Consider the following 23,066-nt stretch of genomic DNA (forward strand, 5'->3'; position numbering starts at 1 on the left):
AGTCTTGTGAGCTAATCCCTCACAGGCTTTCCCCCCCGAACACTGGCAAGCTGTCTTTGTCGAAGCCCCAAGCCAAGACCGAGGAGCCTCTGCCAACACGTTAAACTTGGGTCTTTGCAGTGATGGAGGGTGTTTTACCTCCACTTCAGAACCAAACGCTCAGTGCCAGGTTTTCATGCCAGCGTTTTTTAACATTTCTAAATGTGACTGTTTCTTTGTACCGGGATGGACGAGGATTGTGTGTTCCCCGTTGTGGGTTTGCTCCTGGCACGCTGGACAAGCCTCTGAATTAGCATTTGTTTGAATCATCAAGGAAAAGTCAAATTATACTGAAACCAGTGAATTACAGTTTACAAATGCAATAAATGTCACTGCAGGTTTTATACACGGTTCAATGTAACTTCAATAAAGGGATGGATCTGTCATATCAGCACAGGATGGTATAATATGTGTCTTTATATTAAATCTAACGTTACAGCACTGAGATCTTGTCCTTTCTATCTATTCTATCTATTTTCAAACAATTCACGGTTCCACCAGTGAAACTTCTAAATGCTTCCAGAGTGGGAGTTGAGCCAAAAGGCAAAGCTTTCGATTTATTGATTTATGTTCCATCAATCATCTGTGGTCATGTGATCTGGGTTGTGCCTGAGAGAATGAGATAAGGGCCAAAATATGGGTTCTCCATTGGTCGTCTCTTACTTGGAGGAGGGGGGCTTTCTGCTTCCTTTAGGTTTTCCAACCGAACTCTAGAGTCTGTGTTCTTGTGAGCAGAAGCTCAAATCAACCCAGTTCACTGGATCTTCTCTCCAAACTCCTCTGATGCGTTAATCTCCTCCTCTCACTTCTCCAGTTCCCTCCTGTGTTATAGAGCAGTTTCCATTATGCCACAGGTTCACATTAAAGAGGTGGGAACAGCCTGGTACCTGCAATTATCCCTGCTCACCCAGCCGTGGTGCCACGCAACAGCTGGATCTCTCTCTCTCTCTCTTCCTCACACACACACGCACACACACAAACATGCACCTCAACACAAGCCTCTTCCATCTTCAGACACTTACCCACCGGTTCCTCACATTCACCTGCCAAGCAGCTTGATTAATAAGGCCGACGCTCACAGAGAGGCAAACCCCACACACAGAGGGGGGAGGGGGGGTAGAGAAGGAGAGAACAAGCACAGAGTTGCTTCGTAGAAACCTCCGACATGTGACCATGTACTATGTAATATATTCATGCATAGCAGAAAAGGTGATCGGTCATCCCGTCGGCGTGTGAGAAAAAGTGCACAAATGATTTAAAGCAAGGTGAGACGTGTGATTGTAAAAGTCACAATTTATCTTGATGTCCCTCGGCACCTTTCTCTCTCTCTCTATCTGTTTGCCACAGGCCCGGAGCTGAGCTCTTTGATTCTGTCAGGAGACGATGGATCGCTGATGGAGACTGTTTCCACATCGTTCTCACACAAACACCAGCAGGTCAAAACAACCACAGTCTCACAAATACTTCTAAAAATAATCCTTTGTTTGGCCCTTTGATCGTCTTCTATGTGTTTTTGGTCCAAATATTAATGATTGACATTCTAAAAATACCATTTTGGGAGTAATCTTGCAACCTGTCAGAATCATGGACTGTATATAAATAAACACATGCTCGACCAACAGCGACTAAATCTCAGCTGTCAATCCCAGAAGAGCGTCACTGGAGCATAGTAAAGCCCACGAGTGTAGAACGTGAAGATAGAGACACTTTCCCCTCTTGGGTTTTGTCCGAGGCTCAGAGAGCGACGCAGATCCAGATCAGAGGGCATGCCGGCAAAGTGCTTTGTCAAATCTGCCCTGACTCTCCATCCGTTTTCACAACTGCACTCATAAGCAATCCTGGAGATCTATGGAACTTATCTTCCCGCCGCTGCTGAATCAGCACCTGGATTTAAATGACTCCACTGACAGAGACAGGATTCATTTCTGGACCCTCCTGTTGTGAGATGTCCAGAGAAGAAGTGTTTCAGATGATTCAGGGGTTTGCCATACGTCATATAAAGTATGTGTATACTACAAATTTCATTTTCTGTCTGTAGATATGAAGAAAATGACACCACAGAGACGCTCTTCACATCAGTAAAATATATATTTGTATTATAAAGCATTGAGAAAATATAGAATCTGTTTCTGTGTCCATATGAAGGTTCATGTCCTTGCAGATGAAACAGCAGACGCATGGTTCCTCGTGTGAGTGTCATCTGAAATCTATCAGTTTCCAGTCTCGGGTGTTTCTGGGGTCACGCTGCCCTTCCTGGTTGATGAGGTCAGGAGGAAACACAGGCTGTAATTTCAGCCACTTCCTCTGCAGAGTGTTTCCCAATAACATGCATTTAAATTACATCCAGCGTCATCTGCAATGAAGCTTCAGTCCAGGACACAGGGACATTAAAATGACATGAATCAGAGGAATCAATGAAAAGACAAAATCCTAACACTGTCATTTACACTGGTTGGATATTTCTGGCAGCACAGCAGTTTCTGTCGAGCTTAATATTTAACATAAAGACTGGTGGTGGTATAAATTCTCTCGTCTCACTCACAGTGAGAAACTCAAGTTTTTCCTGAAATGTCAAACTACTGATTTTATTCTGTATTTATCCAAAGAATAAAAAGAGAATTGTCTTATTTTGAAAGAGTCATATACCAAAGGTTTTTCACCCCCTCTACTCTGAGAGGTTTAATAAATGTCTTATAAAATTCACATTTTATACATGCGCTTTATCCTACCTCTGATCTATATCTTGTTTTTTTAATTGTTTCCAATTTTTTTTCACAGTTTTCTATGGTTTACCTAAAGTTTTTCATTTTTAATAATAAAAATAATAATTGGCACATTTTGATAAATAGAAACGTGTTTGTATGTAATTTTCCTATCAGTACTTATAACTGTAAAATATGTGACACAGGAGAGTTAGATCAAATTAAACTACACAATGACACGATCAACCCTTAAGGTTAATCTCAGTAGATTTTGATTTAAAATGTATTTAATGATTTCTAACTTAGCCAGGAATCCCCCCCTCAAATAATGTTTAGGCAAATGGATTCTGCAGAAGACACCAGTGTTCCCACAGAGCAGTGGCTAAGCAGACACCCCCCTCTAGTGGGCCAGGATCCTAGATAATGATGTTTAGAGATGTGTAATCAATAGGCTTTCAATCCAGCTTGAAACCACATTAGAGATCTGTGACAGCAGAATGAAATGAGGCAGGCTGGAGCAGGATTTAGCCTTTTGATGATGTTTGTCAAATCAAATTATCATCATACCTGTTTGTATCTGGTATTTCTTTCTTTATTCTTTCTGTTTTATTATACATTTATATAAGAAATGTATATATTTTGTTAGTAAGCTTGCTTTTATGCTTATGTTTGACCTTCGCTAAGCTAAGGCCCCACATTGGCCTCACATTCAATCAAGCTGCACCAAATTAAACACACTCATAAATATCAGTCCCCTGAACCTACCGAATAGTTTTTTCTTATTTTACGAGATCTCTCCGGACGTTTCAGGTAATTTTTTCTTAAGTAAATTTATCATAATCCTATGGAAAAACTAACAAACATGATTGTGAAAACGTGATTTCCTTGGAGGAGGTCAAATAAACCTACATAACTTTGAGGAAGGAGTCGTGTATCATGTTCTCCACCTCCTCCACCAGCACACCGTACTCCGCCTGACAAACAGTGTGCCCCCCCCTGCTGCGTTCCTTCAGGCATTTCATCATCTCCCCGTGCATTTCAGGTCTGGACGCGGTCGAGCCGAGCTTCTTCAGCTGCTCCACGGGATCCTCTGGAATATTTGGGATTCGTAAAGCTTTGAACACAGCGGGAGCAAACTTCCCGTAGTGCGCGGTGGAAGAAAGCACCACGGGGCACGAGCCGTCCTGCAGCCTGTCTGCCACCACTTTAGCCACGGCGGTGTGTGGGTCCAGGACGTAGCCCGTCTGTGTGTGAACCCTCTGGATGGCGGCCAGGCAGTCCTCCTCAGAGCACCAGCCAGCCAGCACCTCCTGCTGTATCCTGCCAAGAAGAGGCTCAGGAACCTGGAAGTGCTGCTGCCCGTCCAGGCGTGTGAACAGGTCCTTGACGAGTCCACTGTCCCCGTCTGACACGTGGTAGATAAACCTCTCCAGGTTGGAGGATTTCAGGATATCTATAGCCGGGGAGTGGGAGAGCATCAGCGGCCGCCCCCGGAGGTCATACTGGCCCGTGGTGATAAAGTCCGTGACGATGCGGTTGTGGTTGGATGCACAGATGACTTTTCTTATCGGGACGCCCATGCGCTTGGCGTACAGAGCTGACATGGCGTTGCCAAAGTTGCCGGTCGGGATGCAAACATCAACGGGCTCCCCGAACGTGATGACACCGGCCCGGCACAGATCCAGATAGGCTGAGGAATGGTACACCAGCTGCAAGAGGAGCAGAGTTAGTCAGTATGAAAACAGTGTAGATCCTATTTCCTTTTTATTGTCTTCATTTATTTACCTGATGCTACTGAAGGTAAATGATTGCCTCATTATATTTTACCTTAACTAAAAAAATAAATATGACATCTTCCCTAAAACTGTTGAGGACATAAACACAAATGTATTTACCTGTTTGTTTAACATTGTAAATTAATTATTTATGTGTTTTTTGACTATTGTAAACCACAGTGTGCTTTTTTGCTACTTTCTGACATTAACCGAGTGACCCAATCAGCTGATTCAACCAGTTTCAAGGTCCTAATGGGATTCAGCCCTTGTTAAAGTCACTTCTGACACTTGTTTAGCCCTCGAATGAAAGTGTCCCCCGACCTGTGGCAGCAGCCGGGCCCAGTTGATGGAGTTGGCGGTGCTGAGGACGGTCCCGTACTCCACGGCGAGGTGCCCCGTCAGCCCGCTCTCTCCAAACATCCTCTTGATGCTCCTCTGACAGAAGTCGAAGTCGGCCAGGACGCTGACGGCCCTGGCGTTGCCCTCCCTGTAGCTCATCATCTGCAGCTTCTGGATCTCACTGACTCCTTCCTCCGGGAAGAACACCAGCACGCCGGTCTTCTGTCGGTCGGCCCCGGCGAGGCTCCTGAAGCCGCTGAGCACTGCACTCCCGGTGTCTCCGGACGTGGCCACCAGGATGAGGTAGTTGCACATGGCAGGGAGGCAGTAGGCGAAGAGCTGGGGCATCAGCTGCAAGGCGAGGTCTTTGAAGGAAGCCGTGGGGCCGTGGAAAAGCTCCTGGACGTACTGGTTGTGGTGGAGATGTTTGACGGGTGCCACCTCCTCACTGGAGAAGTTGGACCCATAGGCCTCGAACACCATCGTCCTGAGGTCCGAAGCGCTGACGTCCAGTGGGTGGATGCACTTCTCAAGTAAAACCAGTGCTCTCTCTGGGTAGGACATGTCCACCAGTCTCCGCCACTCTCCAGCATCGAGCTGTGGGATTCCCCTTCTGGGAACGTAGAGGCCTCCATCTGTGGCCAGTCCCTCTACAACCACATCACTGAAGTGGGTGGACCCCCCGCTGCCCCCCCTGGTGGACACGTAGGTGTCTGCAGCGTGACCTTCATATCTCTCCACAGCCTTCAGCACCTTCCCGGCCACGTCCTCCACCGTGTCCCCTGTCCCACACAGCACGCGCACGTCCAGCCACTTCTCATAGAACTGCTTCCTGTAGAGCAGAATGTCCCAGAGGGACGCCCCCGCCTCCTGACCCACTATCCTGTCCACCTTCATCCAGGTGAGTCTCCGCATGATGTCCTCGAGGTCCACGTCCAGGTACACGACCACGCCGCTCTGCCTCACGTGCTGCATCGCCTCAGCGTGGAGTGGGTTCGAGCCCGTGAGGGACACGACACACCCGGAGGCGGACAAGCCGCACAGGGCCTGACCTTCCTCCTCCAGGAACCGCTGCCCCCCCACTGCCGCCAGCTTTGCAGCCACGGGCATCTTCCACGTGGTCTCCAAGACGTCGTCATCCACATCGATGACAGGGAGCCCCAGCGTGCGGGCCACGGTCCTCCCCACCGAGGTCTTCCCTGCCCCGGGGGCACCCATGAGAAGGACGTTCCTGCGCCCCGGAGGACCGACCCTCGTGGAGAACCATCTGTGGACGGGGCTCCGGTGGAGGCTGGCAGCTCGTAGCACCAGCAGACGGGTGCTCAGTGAAGCCATCGTGGAGTCACATGCCCCCCAGAGAAGAAGACAAAAACAAACCCGAGAAGTGCAGGAACTTCCGATAACACGTGTTTCACTGCAACGTCACATCCAAAACAACTACGGTCAGCCAGATGGGACAAAACGTATATTCCTCCCAATAAACGGACTGTGAGCGCTGGTCTTTGCTGTAAAAACGTCATATATATCTTTTATAAAGTCTTTATTAACTGTCTGTGGATCAGATGCTACATTTAAGGCTTTAATATTGAAATAATAACAAGTATAAATATTTTTCTTTCGCGAAACCTACAAGTAGCACTGATGCTGTGGTGCATTCAAGTGCGCATCAGAACCTCGTAAATCGGTCTTATATACTTCATTCATTCTTCGACAAATTTTGGATGGATATAAAAAGCTGGATGTGACTTGAAATTGATGACGATCAAAATCTTTGTCTCTCATATGTTTTACCTTGTTGACAATGTAAGTTCATTGATTTCCGACATTATCAATATATTTCTTCGATGGCTGAATACCATCTTCATTGGGGCTACGCTTTCAAGAAAGATAATTTTCCATTATTAGACACAAAATGTCCTAAAATGTATAAAAGTGGATTTCGTCTTTTCCTTGAAAATTCAAAAAATATCGTGAACATTTTCATCTGGATTATCGTGATTCAGAAGATCACAATATGTCATTCAATGATACATACATGGCTACTATAGTTTTATAAATTATATCAATTCATTCATAGAAAAAAGAGTTATACAGTTTATTCATAAACTTGTTTTTATGAATAAGTCCATGTGATATCTGCCATGAGTGAGACGGAGCAAATGAGGGGAAAAATTAAAAAGTAAATTCTCCAATTAACTCCACCATGCTGCCCCAGATCAAGTAAGGGAACTTGTCAATGTCAATCATCATCATGTGGGAGGAAGACTGGATTGGATTGATCCTGGAACATGGCGATGGCTGTCTCCAGATGGGTCATCTCTTCCTCCAGTCGCTCTTTCCTGGCAAGCATTGAATGGGTGACCATGACGAGCGGCAACAACTGATAATCCGTGTTCGCCTTATTCCAGATCTTCCTCAGGCCCTGGAGAGAGGGACACCAGAGAGGGACACCAGTCAGTGGGACAACTGACTCAAATTGATAACACATAAGTTGTATCGTCAAAGTGTTCAAATACCTGCAGGATGGACTTTCTCTCTGCGTCTGACATCTGCTTCCTGGTCTCCTTATCGATCCTTTCTTTCAACAGGGAATGCTGCTCCTCAGCCTTCAGCAGATTTTCCTTGTAGCGCTTCAGTAAGTACTTAGGAACTTTCCCATACTCCTGCAGATAGAAAACAGCAAATGTCATTAAAATGCACTGCGGAGAAATTGAAATCACAATCATCAAATCTCGTCAATAGAGAGGAATTTACTTTAGGTTTTTGTACGAAACTACGTATATAATATCGGTTGGAATTACAGTCTAGACCAACTTTTCTTTTGTGTGGGGGAATACCTTTTTACTGCTGTAGACGGGGACAAACCCAGACGTTTTAAGTATCTCCCTGTGTCCCTTGATGTCCACATAGGCTGGCTCAGGCTTCACCGTGTTCAGACTGTCCCTCGTTTTTAAAAAGTCCCTCTTTGGTCTCGCTTCTCTAGGCGTGCGCTCTGCTTGCAGGGGAACGCCTGGTTTCTTCACTCTGGAGACCTGAGGAACCTCTGAGAAGATATGAAGGAGAAATTCAGATGATTACAATATCCAATCGCTGCTCAAATATGCACCCGTGTCATCGGCAGGAAAACTCACTCTTGTGTGTTTGGGGAGTATTTGTGGGCTTCCTGAGGAATTTGACATGGGGCACCTCCACTTTTACTGGTCCCATCGTTCGCATTGCCATCTTGTTGGCTTTGTTCTCTTTGAGGACTGTTGGGCGAAACTTGGAGACATATCTTAAAGGGAGCAGAGGACGATGATCAATTTATTAAAAAGATTTATATTGCAATCTGACACTGTTCACTGTCTTGCATCTTGCATTTCACTTTTTACTTCACTTTTTATATCTTTTATCTATTATATCTATTTTATTTAGATATGTTTATGTCTAAATAAATGTTACTTTGTATAAATATTAGAAAAAGGGAGTAAATAAGAAGTAATAAGTGAGTAAATATATATTGTTTCTTTTTATTGCTTTTCTTATGTGTGTTGTATTTATTGTGTTTTTATGTTTTTATGTTTCTATGTTCATTGTATGCACCAATAACCAGAGCAAATTCCTTGTAGGTGTAAACCTACTTGGTAATAAATACTTTCTGATTCTGATTCTGATTAATTTGTATAAATCATTTCAGATGTTAATGAATGAAATAAAACAGTAATGTTGATTAATTAACGCAACGTCTTCCACCATAAGTTGGACTATTTTACAGTGCACTACTTGTGGTCTAACTAGACATACCTCTTCGGTTTTTCTGTAATATCATCAACCACTGGCTTTGGTAAGTGGTTGTAGATAGACTCTGGATGCACAGTGGGTAACTTGGGTTCCCTCATTTTGAGGATATTACAGTGGTGTAGAGGCAAGTCCATAGCATAGTGATTGCCTGTTGACGCCTTGCGTTTATACACAACAGTTGGAATCTTTTTTTTAGCCATGGCGGTTTCAGGCTTGTTGTCCTTAGACATGTTGACTTCAGGACGCGGTGGCTTTCGAAGTGTTGAATGGAATTGACCGACTTTTTGAAATTGAAATTTTCCAGCTGTTGTTTTTGTTCCCGCAGCAAGGAACAGAGTAGAATTTACTTTTTATGTAAGGATGCATGCAATCCAAGGGAGCAGGGGCAAATCCTCCTATGTTATGTATGAGGATGTTAGAGTCACATCAAAGGCAATTGGATTGTACCTAGGGCACCGCATATTAACCGAACAAAGAAGAAGAAGATCACAGGCAATAAATTGATTCTTAGGATTTTTTTAAGATGACAAGTAGCCAATATGAAGGCTGCATGAAAGTTACTTGTCGCCTGCTAACATCATCACTTCCTGTTAACGTAGCTTTACATTTGACGCATCACTGACTCACGATTGGTCGAGCATGTGTTTCAGCGTGCCCTCGATGTCCCAGCGCCACTTCCTTATCGATGAAGAACAGCCTCTGGTTTCAAATGCACCAAATGGCAGCTTTCGAATCTGGGATATTGTGGTTTCGTATCTGGATGTTGAGAACAAGTGGAGACGTGTCATCACTTATTTTGGATATACAGTCGATGGTGTAGGACACCTCAAGGTGGATTGACCTCAGAGCTCAGGTCATGAAAACACCAGGCTCCTAATTTAAAATATAAATCAGTTATGGCACTGGCTAACACCTGGAACGAATAAAGGGAGGAATTGAATTCAGGTTTTTTGCACGACTCTTCAATAACAGTATCTTCATAGACGGTGTATTTTGGCATAGAAAAATCCAAAAGGATCTGATTTATATTTCTCTGCATGTGGTCACATTCCTGGTCTCCTCCGGCAGCTCGGGATTCACCACTTCTTCTTTTTTAGAATTAGCTTTCACGTGCAGCTAGAAGAACAGCATGCATTTAATTGTAGAGATCTTCTTATTTTGTTTGTTGTTGAAATTACCAAAACATACGCAAAGGGCTTCGACGGACCTCAGAGATATTCAAATAACTATATTAATCTGAGGTGCAGCAGCTCACCACCCAGATCCACGGATACAAATACAAAGCAGTAATACGGATGACTTCTTTGCTGCCATGTTGTTTATTAACATCAAAATGTAACAAAAGGAGCACAGCATAAATGTATATCTTTTAAAGTTTTTGGAAAATACTTCTTGAATCCCAGTAGTTGAGAGTACAATGTTCCTTGTCCTTCTCTCATGACTGACTGTTATTTGTGCATGTGTTTAAAGAGTATTAGAGAATATTCACTGCACAGATGTGAATGAAAATAAAAACCTTGATCCCTGACACACGCATTATTAAGCTGAGTTTATTGTGAGTCCACTATGGTGGGCCTGAAGAAGACACAACAAAATCAATTAAACGAAAACCCACAATTAACGCCTGAAACCGCCGGAGGAAGACATGGACCTCTGTGAGAAATTCAAACCATCTACAGTGCCTTGCATAAGTATTCACCCCCTTTGGACTTTTCTACATTTTGTCATGGTATAACCACAGATTAAAATTTATTTCATCGTGAGTTTATGTAATGGACCAACACAAAATAGTGCATCATTTGGAAGTGGGGGGAAATATTACATGGATTTCACAATTATTTACAAATAAAAATCTGAAAAGTGTTGAGTGCATATGTATTCACCCCCTTTACTGTGAAACCCCTAACAAAGATCTGGTGCGACCAATTGCATTCACAAGTCACATTTGCAAGTCACATAATTAGTAAATAGGGTCCACCTGTCTGCAATTTAATCTCAGTATAAATACACCTGTTCTGTGACGGACTCAGAGTTTGTTGGAGATCATTACTGAACAAACAGCATCATGAAGACCAAGGAGCTCACCAAACAGGTCAGGGATAAAGTTGTGGAGAAATATGGAGCAGGGTTAGGTTATAAAAAAATATCCAGAGCTTTGAACATCTCTCTGAGCACCATAAAATCCATCATAAGAAAATGGAAAGAATATGGCACAACCGCAAACCTACCAAGAGGAGGCCGTCCACCCAAACTGAAGAGTCGGACAAGGAGAAAATTAATCAGAGAAGCAACCAGGAGGCCCATGGTTACTCTGGAGGAGTTGCAGAGATCCACAGCTGAGGTGGGAGAATCTGTCCACAGGACAACTATTAGTCGTCTACTCCACAAATCTGGCCTTTATGGAAGAGTGGCAAGAAGAAAGCCATTGTTGAAAGGGATCCATAAAAAATCCCGTTTGGAGTTTGCCAGAAGCCATGTGGGAGACACAGCAAACATGTGGAAGAAGGTGCTCTGGTCAGATGAGACCAAAATTGAACTTTTTGGCCTCAATGCAAAACGCTATGTGTGGCGAAAACCCAACACTGCCCATCACCCTGAGCACACCATCCCAACAGTGAAACATGGTGGTGGTAGCATCATGCTGTGGGGATGCTTCTCTTCAGCAGGTACAGGGAAACTGCTCAGAATAGAGGGAAAGATGGATGGAGCCAAATACAGGGAAATCCTTGAAGAAAATCTGATGCAGTCTGCAAAAGACTTGAGACTGGAGCGGAGGTTCATCTTCCAGCAGGACAATGACCCTAAACATACAGCCAGAGCTACAAAGGAATGGTTTGGATTAAAGAATGTTAATGTCTTAAAATGGCCCAGTCAAAGCCCAGACCTCAATCCAATAGAGAATCTATGGCAAGACTTGAAGATTGTGGTTCACAGACGGTCTCCATCCAATCTGACTGAGCTTCATTTTTTTTGCCAAGAAGAATGGACAAACCTTTCCATCTCTAGATGTGCAAAGCTGGTAGAGACATACCCCAAAAGACTTGCAGCTGTAATTGCAGCGAAATGGGGTTCTACCAAGTATTGACACAGGGGGGTGAATACTTATGCACCCAACAGATGTCAACTTTTTTGTTCTCATTATTGTTTGTGTCACAATAAAATTTATTTTGCACCTCCAAAGTACTATGCATGTTTTGCTGATCAAACGGGAAAAAGTTTATTTAAGTCTATTTGAATTCCAGTTAGTAACAGTACATAATGGGAAAAAGTCCAAGGGGGGTGAATACTTATGCAAGGCACTGTACATCCCCGACCGCTCGGTCTTAGTTTGAAACTCCAGTTTCCTCCCACAGTCCGAGGTGTAAAGAAAAGCTAGGAAAAAATAAATGTTCAAATAAGACATGTTGTCCAAACTGTTTTGATAAATTTAATATTGTCTGGATGAAAATCAAAACAACCAAATTTGTTTTCTGCCACCAACTTTTCAAGGAGCCAAGTATTTGTCATCGATTAGTTTCGTCCTCCCCCGCTGGCTTGTGATGCAGCCACATGCCAGCATCACATGAATCTGATTATCCTTGTAATTCTGCACCACTCAAACAGAGCTGTCCTTCTCACTACTCCAGTGTGATCAGGGCCCATGTGGCTGCCCTGCACTTCTCCTCCCAACTTTTCAGCTTCTTTTTCTCCCCCTCTGTTGTGGATGGTCACTTAACAGGAGGAAAACAAAACGGTAAGACACGTTTTGGTTCTCACAGTAGAAATGTCGGGCAGCAAGTTGTTGTATCTTGAGATTTCTAGAGAATCATTTGTGTTCCTGAGCTCCAGGATATGCTCCTCTCTGAGGGAATATGAAGCCTTGACCCAATGTCGTCTTACTTCTTGTTCTGCCCTTTTTCTTGCACAGGAGTAAATGGAAGAGCCTCAACTTTAGGTCCAGGTTGTTTTGTGTATTCTACTGACGGTCACCACAACCTGAATAATCCCAAACCCAGCTCAACTTCCTTTGCTTTCCCTGTGTCAACGCAGCTGCAGGAATGGAAAGAGGAATTGTGGTACGTTCAACACAAAGCCCACATTCATCAAAAAATATAATTCAGCATTTATGTTCGCGTTTTTATATTTTGTGGCTCTTTTATCTACAAGAATTCTTCAGCTGTTATACAAGTAGCTTTTATAAGAGGATAACGTACTAGCTGTTGTCTCATATCCTTATTTTTACTAACAATGAAAGTGTTGTAATATTCTGTAATGGACTTAATTCAATTTAAGTCAAACTAGAGCAACAAGTTGCCGATTTACTTTGCATGTTTTCAAGGTTTTAGGAGATTAGGGTTCATCTATAAGTATTAAAACTACATTTCCAAAACTATACCTTTGACTTGAAAAAGAGAATTACCCTATTTGTGTTACCAGTGTTTTTAACAACTTTTTTTCCTGTGAAATTCAAGATCAGAGATATCCTTGAGCTCTTTCTTTGTTTAAAAAACAACTTTATTGTATTTGTCTTTTCCCTGTGAAATAACAAGTTTTAACATCACTGACCTCACATGTAGATAAAAGACGACTGGGCCGGGCACAGTCTGGATCTGTTCACCTACCCACAGCACTACCACGAGGACATAGAGAGCATTTACATCCCACACGGGGTCATCATGAACAGGTAAAAGACACACATCCAAGGAAAGGGAGAGTTCTTCATCATTTCCCCTGCAGGTCATTGATGTGACGTCTCCCTCAGGGTGGAGCGTCTGGCCCACTACATCAAGGACGACTTCGGGGACGGCAACATAATGGTGCTGTGCGTCCTGAAGGGAGGATACAAGTTCTGTGTCGATCTGGTGGAGTTCCTCAAAATTCTTGGCCGCAACTCGAACAAGTACCTGGAGACCCGGGTGGAGTTTATTCGTCTGAAGAGCTACCTGGTAGGAGACCTGCATGATGCATGAAAACAACTCCCTCATATCCTCAAACACTGCAGGGAAGCATCTTGTTTTCTTATAGATAAGATAATATAAGATACGACTTTAATAATCCCAAAAACAAGTATTAGAGTATTAAGAAAAATGGTCTTTCTTGTAAAAGAGATATAAATAAACCAACAAAGAAAAATGACAGATTTATTTTATTCTGCTGTCTGATAAACCTAAAAAATAATAAACCCCTAAAACATTACAGTATTTATTTAGTTGTTTTTCTGTGTATGATAAAAGTGTTGTAACGACCAGTCGATATCACTTTACCAACAACTTTAAAAATAGATTAGTTACTCAAGATAGTTTCTGAGCTGGAATACATTCTCATATACAAATAATATAATAACATATAAATTACATCTTAATCAATAATCAAAATAATCCTGGAGTTACAGTCCTGCATTTGTGCACCAAAGTAAATTTGAGCATCTCTTCTGTATCTCAGGGATGTGTGTTACTTTAGGCCTGGCCACCAGAGGTCACTGTTGTTCATGTTAAGTCAGGAAACACCACACTCAGGAAGGACACTTCGAGCTCAGGTCAAGAAAACAGCTTCTGACACCGTCTAACACCTGGAATGTGTAAACTGAGGAGTTGACTCACTCTGCATCACTCTTCAGCACCGACACTTGTTAGATTGTGTATTTTGGCAGAGACACGTTTAACAGGATCTGATTTATATTTCTCTGCATGTGGTCACATTCCTGCTCTGCTCATGCAGCTCAGGGGAAGAGTCACCATTTCAATTTTTTTTATAATTGAGTTTAAATAAATGCAAGAACAGCATGAATTTTATTATGGAGAGTTTAAAAAAAGAATTGCATAAAAATGTGTTCAAAATAGAGTCGTAAGAATAAAAACACTAAACATTTAATTTGAGAAATGTAAGAATGGAATGACCACCCATAAAAATAATAAAACCTAGAATTAGTGATGATGCAGTCGGTCTCATGGGTCCCGATGGAGTCATGTGACCTGCCCCCAGGACGGGGAACTTGTCCCTGTCACAGTTTCTCTTGTGTCTGTTGTTGTGTATTTTAAGGATAGAAAATGTATTTTCTGAAGAGATTTTTCTTGGGATTGCTGCATTCGACAAACTTTGAATCATATAAAAACGGCAATATTGTTTTTATTATTATATATTACGCTTGCACAACAATTCCATCACATTATACATTCACAGTCGTTGCAAAACCAGTGTCCCTTTGTGCATTTGTCTTGCATTAATGCAAAGTAAAGCCAAGTTATTGAGAAACACTCCGGTCGGATTCAGTTTGTCCTTAAGAAAACATATGTTCCTCCGTTTCCCAACCAGCAACCTGGCAGACACTGATATTGTCGATTACACTGGATGAAAAGCAACCGTGGAGTAAAGAGTTACGACATCTCTATATGATGTTGTTGTTGCTAAAGACGACATTCTTCTTCTTCTTCTTCTTCTTCTTCTTCTTCTTCCCAGAATGACCAATCCACAGAGGACCTGCACATCATAGGAAGCAGAGATCTGTCGTTCCTGCGTGGAAAGGTGTGTGTAAATTACAGTTAAACACGTCACCACAGCCCTAACCCAAGAATGTTACAGTGATCCTGAGAGGTCGAAGCTCCACAACTTCAGAAAACCCATGTGAATATACACAACTTATACAACACAACCAAATACTCTCAATCAAATACTCAAAACACATCCTACTACTCTCAACGCAACCAAATACTCACAACAAAACCAATACTCACAACCAAATACTTTCAACCAAATACCACAAAACAATCAAATACTCACAACACAAACAAATGTCCCAACACAATCAAATCCCCACAATACGACCAAAAACTCACAATGCAACCAAATACTCACAACAGGAGTATTTGGTTGAATAGTGAGTATTTGATTGTGAGTTCTGACTGTATTTGACCTGTGACCTCTCAGGAGCCCAGCAGAATAGACCTGATCTGAGTTTTCCTCTAAGAATATTGACTCTCTTGAATAGGTTTTTACAGCCCAACACTTGCCCTTAAAGCAACACACACATTCCTATATTTCAACATTTAGAGTAGTTTAGGACCAATCATTGTCCCTGTGTGCGACTCACAGGAGTGTGACTTTGTTAAAGTGGTTTGCCCTTCGCTAGCGTCGCCATGAATCAGACACATCAGGAAAACAAATGTTCCCAGGAGGCAGATTTACTGACTGTTCATCCCTGCTCGCCTCCGGAGGGGAGGACACCGGCATCGTGAGGAATCATCCCTCCTCACTACATCCTCCTCTGAGATAGTTAAAGAACTTCATCCTACTCGGTTGATTTAATGCCCACACGCACTCGCTTTAAAAACAGGCTAATGTGGAATTCTCTTAAGTGAAACGGTTGGAGGGAAAAAAGCTGAGGCTGGAACAGAAAACATGAATCACTCCGGTTCGTCTGCGTCACTCAGGTCGACCCTCCCGTCACGATCCCTCACTCTGATGGAAATATTGAACACGAACCTCCCACTTGGTCCCTTATAATATCACAGAACTCTTTATTAGTCACCTGAGCTTTGTGAGGCCTGATGAGGCTGAGTCATACGAGCGCAGCACAACAATCGAGAAGCAGCGACGGCAAAGAAACAGTAAATGTTAACTTGAAGGTGACGTGAGCTCCTGTAGTTTCCACAAGTTGAATCAAACAGCTCCAGTGGCTTAAGCCCGAGGTTTATTGTTCTAATCTGAGAAGTTTGATTTAAAATCGAACTCAAACATCTGTGTGACCTGAAGATGTAATCAGAGGCTTTGGCACGTGGATAAAATACTGGCTCCTAAACCATCTGTCTTATTATTTCACTCTAAACGATTGTTAGCCACGCTAGCTCAGCTCAGTCTGACCAACAGCTCGTCGACACATAGCTGAGGCATTCATGGTACCCAGAGGATGTATCCCATCTTTTATATGTGACGCCACAAAGAGGTTAACATTTTAGCTTTTGAGTGATTTATCTAAGATGTAAAAGATAGCCCTAATAAGCAAATGCTAGCATGCTAGGATGTTTTTTTTCTATGCATTTTTGTCATTTATCTATTTATCTAGCTAATAGATATACAGAGACAGAGAGTGAGATAGATAGATAGAAAGATCAGACAAGAATTTGTGAATTTAAATGTGGTTTCGTAACTGCCTTGGCAGAAGTACACACTCTCTGAAGATGAGGTACAGAAAAGACACAAAGGTCATAATCTAATAATCCCAAGAGAGTTAAAAATGCAAAATCCCAAAGAAATGAGGCAGAGCAGAATCAAATATCTGCCAAGTTACAGTTGTGGTCCAGCTGGCTCCAGGTTGTGTTTACACTTTGAAGCACGCACCATGACAGGTTAGTTACGTTTGAGTTTCCATCTTGTCTTACACGTCCCCGTCTCCTTTCTCCGAGTGTTATGTAACAGGGTTCAGGTGGAGCTCGGGAACATTGGCCGGCCGCCTGCATTCTCTCCAGTCGCTCCCCCCGAACCATAGATACTCTCCACTGGTCGAGACAAAGAGCCGCTCGCACTCGGCCAAAAGGAACAAGGAGTCACTTGAAACCTGGAGGGAAAGTGTGCAACACCCGGACACTCAAAGTGACTTTATACTCACTTTAGGCACAGATTGTCCATTATGGCGGAGGACAGAATGAGTCTGGGGTTTTGTAAAGGCGTTTGAGATACTGCTAACATTGCTGCCTTAGATACCGTCTCTAAGAAATGTAAAATTTGGACAAACAATCAGCCTTTATTTTGACTTTACTGGAACCTTGTTAAAACTCAGAGGTCCCGATGTACTAATGTGTGTCTGTTTTTCTTTTCGCATGTTACCAAGTGTGTGCTGATTGTTGAGGTGAGTGGCAGATACTTTTTTCTTATAGCTTCTCAAAGACTTTAAGTAAAGATGGACGACACAACAGTTTCCCGAAAGTGAAGCCAAATCATCTGAATGGTCCCCTGATGGCTGGTTGCAGTATATGGAACCATGTCTCCTCCATGTTAGCAGATGGGATATGGATAAAACTAAAAAGTCACAACTGGAGACGCGTCATTCATCTTTATATACAGTCTTAGTTTAAAACATTTCAAAATCCACCTTGTTTGACGCCTTTGACAATTCAGTTTAAACTTCTTTCAGTGTTTTATTGATCAGGAAGACAAAGTGCTTACGTCTATTTTGCTTTTGATTTACACTTAAATTTAAACTCATCTCTGTAAGGGAGAGAAACTTGTTTTGTGTGTAGAAAATCAACATATATGCTATAAAAGTAAAGTAAATAGGAATAGTACTTGAGAAAAAGATCAAAACGTCTCTCTATCACTTTTCCCCTCTCTGAAAGCATCCGGCCCTCAAATGTCCCCTGTCCCTCCGTCCTCATCTCTCCTCCCTTCCTTTGCTCTTCCCTTCCCTCAGGCCATAGTTGACACAGGAAAGACCATGAAGGCCCTTCTGAAGCATGTGGAGACCTTTGAACCCAAGATGGTCAAGGTCGCAGGGTGAGCCTGTCATTCGATCGTATGTGTTTTGTCCCCCCCCCCCTCCCGCCACTAGTGGAAATGCCGAGCGTGTGACGAGCAGGAGAAGAAGATATCACTCGTCCACAGTCGCTATCTCCCGTGCATGGGCAGTTCCCTTTGTGTTCCGAAGATCACACACACGAGATAAACATCTTTCCTCCCTGATGGCTTGTGTTGAAAGTTATTTCCTTTTCTTTAAAACTCTGTGTAAAGCTGTTTGAGTGTTGGCGTGTAACATCTATGTAAGTTTCCTTTTTGTATTGGGGTGTGAGTTTGTTGAAGTGATGATAGTTAAGAACAGTACTCGATATAAGTAGTTATTCATCATAAAACTTTGTTGTGCTTTAACTTTTAATGCAACGTGCGTTTTAGTTTGCTGGTGAAGAGGGTCCCCAACATGGCTGAACATCTGACCGACTGTGAGTAGGGTTTCTACAGGATTGTTGCTTTGTTTCGTCTGCTATGAAAGTTATATTTTCATTTCTGTCTGTTTGTGTGACTCATAGTCTGTATACTGGTCCGACTGCCAGCAGGATTATGCATAAACTACTCAACTGGAGCGGATTCGATTAAGGGGACAGATCTTGGAATGGTCATTTGGATCTGCACCAAATTTCACAGAATTATCAGGGCCCCAAAAGATGCCAGATTTTTTTAATCAAGATCCATGATTTGTTCTCTGATAAATCAACAAAGACATTGAAAACGGACTATCTCCAAAGATAGGTGTGAAATAAAATTCCTATATCTGCCCCGTGATCCAGATCTTCACCAAAAAGTTACTGGCTTCTTCCCTGACCCATACAGGATCTATCCCCCAAGTTCTTTTGTAATGTGCCCTGTAGTTTTTGCATAATCCTGCTCACTTATTAACATTCCTGTCTGCATTTGCTCTGATAGATGTTGGATTTGAAATCCCCAACCGCTTTGTTGTCGGTTATGCCCTGGACTACAATGAATACTTCCGTGACCTGAATGTAAGTGAGTGGGCCGACTGACACGGCCGCACGCCGCACACGACCTTTAGAGAAGCTGAGAGAAAGGGATGAAAGAGGAGGGATGGGAGAGGAAACTGCTGCAAATCAAAGAGACGTCCGCTGCCCAGAGAATCCTCCCTTTGTGAGGAGACTTTAGATTTCACTTATACCTGAGTGTATGCACGGCTCCACCCCCAGCTCTTCCAAATATGGTCACTTTGGGTTGATAGCTGGGCAGCTCACAAACAACTAAAATATCATATACTCGTTTTCGAATTAAACAAGTTGTTGGATTGTGAAGTCTCGGAATTCAAATTTAAGAAACTTGAATTTGTCCAATATTGCGTTTTCCTGATCACTATTCTTTTTCCTGGTCATTTCTACATTTTAACCCTCGTGCAGAGAAACCATCCTTTTTCATTTGGAGAACTATTTTATTTATTTCTACTTCCCTGGTCTCGTTAAACCCTCTTACTCTTTCTACACTCCTCGGGTCAGAAGTGCAATCATTCCTGTTTTCCTTGTCGCCCCCCCGACCCCCTGACAGTTTATTTCACGCCAGATTTCTCATTTCCTGAAATTAGTCAGAACAAATCCATGTGAGCTTCGTCATTTTTATTTCTGCAAAGACGTGGCCTCAAATTTACCTCTGACTCACATAAAACACTAACCCCACTCTGACTCCCCTGGCTTTGGTTGTGTGTGTGGTGCTGCACGTACCGTATGTACTGTATTATTGTGTGTGTGGGTCCGGTGCATGTTTGAGGGGGGGCGGTATTCATTACGAAGGTTTGAAACAGGGTGACGTGTGGAATGCAGAGGTTAGGATCTCATTATCAGGGAGAGTTGAAGCTTCCCCCTCTTATCTGTCCTTATCCTGCAGGAGAAATATGAGTTGAACCCCCGGGACGCCCTAAGTCAGATTTATGAACGTGTCATATCTTTATAGATTACCTTCAAATCACTGCAATCCTCTCTACATGGCACATTATGCTGGAATGTCCCATACGGGGCGGTGATCTTAAACACACATTGTGCCATCATCAGATTCAGTATTCATGAACAAGATTAAAACTGTTAATTTAACAAGAAATAACACAAGATGATTCCTCTTTCTCCCACCTCTTTCTTTTTCAGCACATCTGTGTTATCAGCAAGACCGGAAAGATGAAGTACAAAGTTTGAGAGGAATTCAAACCACGAATTATGCCCAGTTTTTACACAGCGGCACAAAACTATTTGTTTGTAACTTGTATATTTTAAAAAGTTGCTCAAAGCAGCTCATCCAACTTTGTGAAATGACGTCATGACATAGCTTTTAAATTAAAAAACGATATGTTCCACGTGGTGTTGTGTTGCCTCATCCACCCTTTGGGATAAATGAGAGAAAGAAGCGCCGCCCACCAGGAGAGGACGTTGGTGACAGATGGAGCGAGCTTATGGACGCTGGCATGGCAGTGCCCGGACACCGCCCACCTCTGACTCATGGAAAACACACAGTGGGCGCAGCAGCCAGGCCGACCGGCGTCTCCACACTGACATTTGTTTTCCAGCTTGAACCGGGCTCTGCTGCAGACGGGAAACAATAACACAACAATTCACCTAAAGCTAAAAACCAAAATTGGTGATGTGTAAGTGCTTGTGTACCAAATTCAACTCCCATAGTTTGTCAGTAAAACTCTCTTTGTGTATTTTATGCCACATGTTGAGTATAATTTTTTTCACCCACATTTACTGAGCTGCCACAAGTGACACAAAATTCTGGAAATATATCAGGAGCAACTGATTCAGACTCAAACTTGTTCTCACACACAGGCCCTCCGGAAAATCTCTGGAAAATAACCAGAGTTGATAAATGTGCAGAGTTTGACACTAGAAAGCTGTTTTTATAAATTCATACTAAGGGCAGAAAGTTTCAATTTGATCCCCTGGTTTGGAAACAGTAATGTCCACAATGCAATTACACATGTCTGATATGGAAACATGGAGAATGGTCTATTAAGAGATGTTGAAGAAATCTTGGGAGGGGGGAAGCTTTAATGGCAGCAAAACCTTTGAAATGTAAAAGTTAATTAATTGTTCTTTCATCATAAATTCGTCAATTACCGTTGAGGAAAACAATGTCTTTATTCCACTGGTTCGTACATAAACAAACATTAAGGCCTGTTGTGTTTTCATAAGGTTTTTACTGCGACAATTAAGCTCTTAGTGCTTGACCTCTGGGGGAGAGTTCTGCAGTGTGAAGGCTAGAAATCAAAATACCTGCAGACTGGAGCACAAACATACACATTTGAAACACACACACACTCTGAGGTATTTTCTGTGTTCTGTTGCCATCATCCGTGTGACTGAGAGAGTCAATTGTGCGTGTCGACAAACAGAGCCGAACAAGCTTCACTTCACCCAGCGTGCACTCGGGGAGTGTTATCATGTGGCTACGCGCTCTTTACTCTAAACCACCTGAAACTCCAAACACGTAACATGACGGGCAGCCATGAGCACATGGAGGAGTTATTATGATTATTCTGATTTGTAATCATCATGGGATATAACATCTCGACGGAAAGATGGTGAAGTAATCAGGGTTTGATCTGGGTCGAGCACTTAACCTGTGCACTCGTCACCGCTCCAAGTAAACTAATGTCCACAGATTCAAAAGTCAAAACCACATGATCATATATTATCATTTTGGTTGTTCCAGACATTTTTATTTCCAAAAACTGAAACTATAGCTACCGCATGTTTTTCCGAAAGCTTGTTCCGAAAGGTAATGGTCCAGCACCGGCGGCAAGGCCTCTCCCAGTGAAATGACCTGGTAAATGAGTTGCTATGTGGACAATCCCAGTGGCTGCAAACAAAAGAGAGATCTGGGAGGTTTGGAGCGTTCCGTTTCCATGTTGTGCTTTCAGAACGCTCTCAGGTTTCACATCTGTGGCGGTAAACAACACCTCCGCCAACACGTCCAGAGGAACCCTGCGCTCAGTCGGGTTTTATCGCTCGGCCTTGACCCTTAAGGGGCAGAGCAATGAGACAAGGAGGACGAAAAAGACGCTCAACAACTTACACAGCGTTTTAGTTGTGTGCTATCTGTTGATCTGGAGCCACAAAGACCCCCGTTGTTCCTGCGGCTGCAGCCCCATGTGTCCTTATCATAAAACATCAGCACTTGGCAGTAGTGGTTAACTTATCCCAGCGCTAATGCCACCCGCATGGCCCTGGGAACCCGGGGGCCATTGTCCTTCACCTTGAGGCAGGGTTTGTTGAAAGCAAGATGGGACAAAAAGCCTGGCGGGTTTCACATGCTGCGGCTTTGTAGTGTTCCGTCGAGGGAACAGAGGAAGGGGCCAGTCCAGGAAAGTAGGCTGCAGGTAAACTGCGCCCAGCACAAAGGGAACAAAACGGGAATTGTACATTTGAATGGCCACACATCCATGCGTTTGACACATGAAGCCAGTGGCTGGAGACGGGGGCGATAGGATTAGATGTCACATCACCGGCTCCACAGAAAACCAGCTGTTTTCTTGTTTCACCTGTAGATTCAGACATTTTCTCATTGTCTTAAAGGTTTAGTGTGAAAGATGTAGGTTGCAATTGGTGGAGTTTTGTATTTAACACACAAGCATGAGCAATAAAGATAATGTGTAAATTTCCCCTAAAATGTCAAACTATTCGTGTTTGTGCTTCTGCTGAATATTAATCTGAATTTAACTACCAGTCACAAAAAGATCCCACTTCATTTCCAGTTTGGAACTGAATGAAAACTGCTTCACTGACGCATCTTCGGTCCCAAATAGAAAGAACATCCTCTCTGGCGTTCATTGTGTTCCAGTTATAGACCGGCTGGCCAGAGGGTTTGATGGATTGACTGCTGCTGGGTTTCATCCAGTCATCAAACTCTGTGCCAGGTCCACTTACACAACCTGGAGTGGGTCGTGATCCTCATCCTCTTAAACTCTCAAGCTCAACTA

At 43.0% G+C, this 23,066-nt stretch overlaps 3 protein-coding genes across 3 annotated transcripts; 1 reads left to right on the forward strand and 2 right to left on the reverse strand.

Annotated features, from left to right (window-relative positions):
• Positions 1–2,108: 2,108 nt before the first annotated feature.
• On the reverse strand, positions 2,109–6,249 carry LOC128425696 (threonine synthase-like 1). The gene is made up of 2 exons (XM_053412428.1): positions 4,838–6,249; positions 2,109–4,450 (listed from the first exon to the last, which is right to left on the reverse strand). The coding sequence occupies exons 1-2, from the start codon at positions 6,188–6,190 to the stop codon at positions 3,647–3,649; spliced, it is 2,157 nt and encodes a 718-aa protein (XP_053268403.1). The 5' UTR covers positions 6,191–6,249; the 3' UTR covers positions 2,109–3,646.
• An 845-nt stretch (positions 6,250–7,094) lies between these two features.
• On the reverse strand, positions 7,095–8,865 carry LOC128426216 (enkurin-like). The gene is made up of 5 exons (XM_053413080.1): positions 8,639–8,865; positions 7,987–8,129; positions 7,693–7,898; positions 7,372–7,518; positions 7,095–7,277 (listed from the first exon to the last, which is right to left on the reverse strand). The coding sequence occupies exons 1-5, from the start codon at positions 8,863–8,865 to the stop codon at positions 7,095–7,097; spliced, it is 906 nt and encodes a 301-aa protein (XP_053269055.1).
• A 3,807-nt stretch (positions 8,866–12,672) lies between these two features.
• prtfdc1a (phosphoribosyl transferase domain containing 1a) lies at positions 12,673–20,398 on the forward strand. The gene is made up of 9 exons (XM_053412672.1): positions 12,673–12,690; positions 13,192–13,298; positions 13,377–13,560; positions 15,071–15,136; positions 17,439–17,456; positions 18,018–18,100; positions 18,494–18,540; positions 19,022–19,098; positions 20,236–20,398. Exons 1-9 carry the CDS (start codon positions 12,673–12,675, stop codon positions 20,281–20,283), a joined length of 648 nt encoding a protein of 215 aa, XP_053268647.1. The 3' UTR covers positions 20,284–20,398.
• Positions 20,399–23,066: the final 2,668 nt, after the last annotated feature.

This window comes from Pleuronectes platessa, chromosome 20 (genome assembly GCF_947347685.1).
Source record: "Pleuronectes platessa chromosome 20, fPlePla1.1, whole genome shotgun sequence".
NCBI classification, from domain to species: domain Eukaryota; kingdom Metazoa; phylum Chordata; class Actinopteri; order Pleuronectiformes; family Pleuronectidae; genus Pleuronectes; species Pleuronectes platessa.

Bases quoted from the DNA above. Each gene is read 5' to 3' on its own strand.
- LOC128425696 (XM_053412428.1), bottom strand. From the start codon at position 6,190: ATGGCTTCACTGAGCACCCGTCTGCTGGTGCTACGAGCTGCCAGCCTC. The intron at 4,451-4,837 runs GTCGGGGGACAC...CTCCTCTTGCAG, and splicing joins GGGCCCGGCTGCTGCCACAG to CTGGTGTACCATTCCTCAGC.
- LOC128426216 (XM_053413080.1), bottom strand. From the start codon at position 8,865: ATGTCTAAGGACAACAAGCCTGAAACCGCCATGGCTAAAAAAAAGATT. The intron at 7,899-7,986 runs GTGAGTTTTCCT...ATATCTTCTCAG, and splicing joins TACTCCCCAAACACACAAGA to AGGTTCCTCAGGTCTCCAGA. The intron at 7,519-7,692 runs GTATTCCCCCAC...TTCTATCTGCAG, and splicing joins CCGTCTACAGCAGTAAAAAG to GAGTATGGGAAAGTTCCTAA.
- prtfdc1a (XM_053412672.1), top strand. The intron at 13,299-13,376 runs GTAAAAGACACA...CGTCTCCCTCAG, and splicing joins CACGGGGTCATCATGAACAG to GGTGGAGCGTCTGGCCCACT. The intron at 13,561-15,070 runs GTAGGAGACCTG...TCTTCTTCCCAG, and splicing joins TTCGTCTGAAGAGCTACCTG to AATGACCAATCCACAGAGGA.